We start from the raw sequence: 4,311 nt of genomic DNA, 5'->3' as shown, positions 1-4,311 counted from the left end.
AAAAAGAAGGTAATGCCCGACGATCCATTTCCAGAGTACTGAAGTAGTCTGGCATCAAGAGCAAGAAAAAAAAAATAAAAGGAAAAAAGAAATAAAAGGGAAAAAAAATATCCCTGCAAGGTGACCGGCCCATCTCCGTGAAGCGTCATTGGAACTGCAGCAATCTAGAAAATAGTGAAACTAAGGACGTAGACTAACGACGCGGCAGCTAACTTCTCTAGTAACGTTAGAGGAACGTTCCACACAAGGAGAGAGAAGCCTCATCTGCTTTAGGACCGATCGGGGCAATGGGAGATCGACGTGGTCCCTCGCAGCCGTTGATGCTTCATCTACACGTGGCGCTAACTAGGATCTTCATGCATGACTGACGGCAAAAGTCCTGGACGTGTCGTGGGTTAGACCACCAGCAAGTCTGGAGTAGGTCTAAAGCAAACAACATCGGTGGAGGTTAATCCGATCAGTGAAGTCCCGATGTAACGGCACGAAACCGTTGGGATTGTCCTACTCATTGTTGAAGACCCTCCTCCACAGTTCTTCCCCTAGCCAAGACCCCCCGCAACCTTGGAAGGCAGATACCTGAACCTGAGTTGTGTATTCATTGTCAATGACGAGGCAATTGAATCAATTACATTATCACACCCGACAAAGCCCGTTGGTTTAGCGTTCCAGATATTTTGCGCATGGGCGGTAGGTTTCTCATTGGGTGAATATCGTAAGGTTCATGGTGCCTGACCCGGCGGCATTTCATGTCCAATTCCTTCCGCTCCACAGCGTTATTTTTCTGGAAAAAAAAAGAACAGGAAAGAGGAAAAGAAAAGCAGAAAAAGAAACGGAAAGAAGAGAGAAGAAAAAATTCACAGTGTTGGGTATCCATATGCCTCCTTTAATTAGACTCAGCCCCTGATGAAAAGTGACTCGATTAAGCTGAACTGTATGCACATTCCCGTCTCCGTAAAGTACTTCGGCGCCGTAGTAACAGATCGGCTCGTACCCTAATCTGCTCCGTATAGCCGGGAAAAACACCTGGAAGTGCTCCGGTGACTTGAGTAGTTTTTCTCCATGTTTCACTAAAGGCACTTGGAGCCATAAAATTCACCGAATGGTACTAACTATAGCGTAGTGCCGTTCGGGCTTAAAGTTTAAACAACCGGTGGGTGCCTCAGGGTCTGAAATCCGTGGCTCGGATCTAAATCCGACCACTGGTTTAAATTTTATTATCCTCTTTTTTTTCGGTTTTTATTATAACTGCTATTTTTCTTTCCTTAGTCTACGATATTATGATCTTAGCCCCATCGGTCAAGGAACCATGATATCATAAGATAGTTGCATCTATCCGCAGGCGGGAAGAGAGTATGACCCGCCGTTGGCGATTGATACGTAAGCTGATTGAAGAATCAATATGCCAAGAAAATCACGGTGGTTCTGCCTTTTTCGTTTGAACCTTAGTAGACCATTATTGCAAAGTATACGATGGAAGATCGAATCCGAATCAGCCTTCAAGTTGGATGTCGCGGGATAGTGGCCCACTGGGAGAACGGCATGTCTTGACAAGGTTACAACAGCCCCCGTCGGGCTTTGACTGCGGCTAACGAAGAATCGGTCCACGGCTGTGAGAAAAGTTAAATTGGCCCATTGTCAAAATGAGCATCAGATAATCAAGATTAGCTATCCAAGACCCAAAAACGGTGCTGGTCGTAAGATTGACAATGGCATTATATCACCAGAATGGGAACCTCGACGAGTGACAAAGATAGATCGGGGACAATCGGGTGCTGCAGGGGAAGGAGGGAAAGGAAAAAAGAATAATCAAGAAAGAAAGGAGGAAGGACAATGCAGGTGGGGTTCGATGCCTGTAAAACTTTAGGGGAAGCTCGTTTCAACTTTTTCTCCCACTCCGCAGATGTGATGTAATACCTTTCCAGGATCTTATCCATACATACACTCGACAGGGTCAGTATTCTCCGCCCAAAGCGGTATACTCGTTCTAGAAGGTGCTAAGACCTCCAGCTCTGAAGTTGGTGGCCACTCAGATGCAGGGCTGTGGGATTTTCCACCACCTTGACAGTGGATCGGCTTTCCTGACTTGGTTTCGGGCTAACATTACTTTTTACGTCTACCGGCAATCATGTGCCAGAATAGCCAGTTCTGTTGGGCTGAGTAAAGGGGGTAAAAAAGCAAATAAAGGAAAATATGGGCCCCTGTCAAAATGTCTTTGTGCGCCTGCCGGATTCAAACTATTCCCCGGTTTTTTCGTATATGCCGATACATACAACTCCAGTGACGTCTTTTATCTTGACATGGTGTCAGACGATCTGCAGATACTGGCCCTCACCACAGTCTACGTGGAGGAAGAATACACATGAACGTACTAAGATTCTTGGCGCAGCTTTTTCGAACAAGGGTCAAATGCTTCGTTGTCTATAGGCAATTATCGCAGGGAAAAACAAGACCAATAATACGTGAAACTGTGCGCGGCACATACTCTTTGCCTAGATCACTCATGCGGCCACACTTGCATGGCCAGGCTTGTCTCCTGCGGTGGCCTCATTCGACATCTCTGGAGAATGTGAACTTTGTATAGCAAGGCTTCTCCAACCTAACCAGAGGCGGTTAGCATGCTGCGTTAGGGCCCAGATAAACAAGTTACCAAAATGGGCTAGCGTAAAGGTGACCTGTCCGGGGAGGCACGCTAATCCCTGAATAGCAGCGCGAGACTAAGCTTATCTGGGCTAGCTTGGATCTGGATTTAGCGTACCTCGTGATTCAGGTTCCAGAAGCCTCAGACCAAGGAGAAACAAGGCCAAAATCCCTCGTCAGACGTTAATTGTCGTCGCCTCACTGTCGGGATCTCCCTCGTCCTGCTTTGTTCTTCGGAATACACCCGTCTCGTCCTGCTTTGTTCCTCGGAATACACCCGTCATTCGTTGCAGACCCTCCAGTGGACGCCGCGGAAGTCCTCTCTGGATCACTGGAACCCCGTCTCCGTCCGTCGTTGTGGAGACGGCTCGGATCCGCTCATCTTGCGATATCATCGAACGACCCAAACAATCACACAGCTATACCACACCCAGGTTCAACGGGCGGTCGAAATGGGGTTCGGTGATTTTGACACGATCTGTCAGAAGGCAGCGCTGCCGCTGTGCTCCCTCGTGGGCCCGGCCTCCTCGATATCAGGCGCAACCGGCATCATTCCCAATTGCTATGCGCGAAACATCGAACTGGCCAACACAATCATCTTCGAAGGCGCCGCGTCCTTCGTCCATATCATAGCGCTGGCAATGACAGTCATTATGATCCTACACATCAGGTCCAAGTTCACCGCGGTCGGTACGTAAACCACCCCCAGTCGCAATTTACTCAAAATGGGAGAACAACCACTAACCCCATGCGCGAGTACCCAGGTCGCAAGGAGATCATCACCTTCTTTTACATCTATATGCTCCTAACAATGTGTTCCCTGGTCATCGATGCCGGTGTGGTTCCGCCCAGGAGCGGCCCGTTTCCTTATTTCGTCGCTGCGCAAAACGGTCTAACCTCCGCCCTATGCACAAGCCTACTCGTCAACGGATTCGTGGGATTCCAGCTCTACGAGGACGGCACAGCGCTCTCGGTCTGGCTCCTCCGTCTAACTTCCACAGCGATGTTCGCCATCTCATTCGTCATCTCCCTCCTGACGTTCAAGTCATGGGGCGGGCTCAGTCCCACCAACACCATCGGCATGTTTGTAGTACTATACCTCCTCAACGCGATCTGTATAGCAGTCTACCTCATCATGCAACTCCTATTGGTCATGAACACGCTCGAAGACCGCTGGCCTCTCGGTCATATCGCCTTCGGCCTCCTGGTCTTCATCTGCGGTCAGGTGCTCCTCTACGCGTTCAGTGACACCATCTGCGAGAATGTCCAACACTACTTGGACGGTTTGTTCTTTACGACCATCTGTAATCTGTTAGCGGTCATGATGGTTTACAAGGTACGTTGGTTGCAGTTTCCATTATCTAAGCCCTGCTCCACACTAATGTATGCGGGTGCTGATCATCCCCAGTTCTGGGATTACATTACGAAGGAAGACCTCGAATTCTCCGTCGGTATCAAACCCAATACATGGGAGGTTAAGGAGTTTCTTCCGGAAGAAGATCGTCGCGCAACAGTCTACCAGGACACAAATTCGGAGTATGCCGGAAGCATGTATCGCCGAGCGTCCGCTTATAACAGTCACAATTATTAATCACTATTAGGTTTGATATATTTTAGAGGTGACGATCTTATCCAAGGGTCATTTATTTGAATTTCTTTTTAATTTTTTTCTTG

The 4,311-nt window shown here is 48.3% G+C and overlaps 1 protein-coding gene across 1 annotated transcript; it reads left to right on the top strand.

Moving 5' to 3' along the window:
• Positions 1-2,768: 2,768 nt before the first annotated feature.
• ANOM_011814 (chitin synthase export chaperone) lies at positions 2,769-4,228 on the top strand (the record flags this gene model as incomplete). Its single annotated transcript, XM_015557070.1, has 3 exons — positions 2,769-3,327; positions 3,402-3,973; positions 4,046-4,228. Coding segments are annotated over 3 exons (1,224 nt in total), but the record flags the coding sequence as incomplete, so codon positions are not given.
• Positions 4,229-4,311: the final 83 nt, after the last annotated feature.

Source organism: Aspergillus nomiae (genome assembly GCF_001204775.2).
Source record: "Aspergillus nomiae NRRL 13137 chromosome Unknown contig00804, whole genome shotgun sequence".
In the NCBI taxonomy this organism is placed as follows: domain Eukaryota; kingdom Fungi; phylum Ascomycota; class Eurotiomycetes; order Eurotiales; family Aspergillaceae; genus Aspergillus; species Aspergillus nomiae.
The sequence above is the reverse complement of the archived record's forward strand: the minus strand, read 5'-3'. Positions and strand labels throughout refer to the sequence as shown.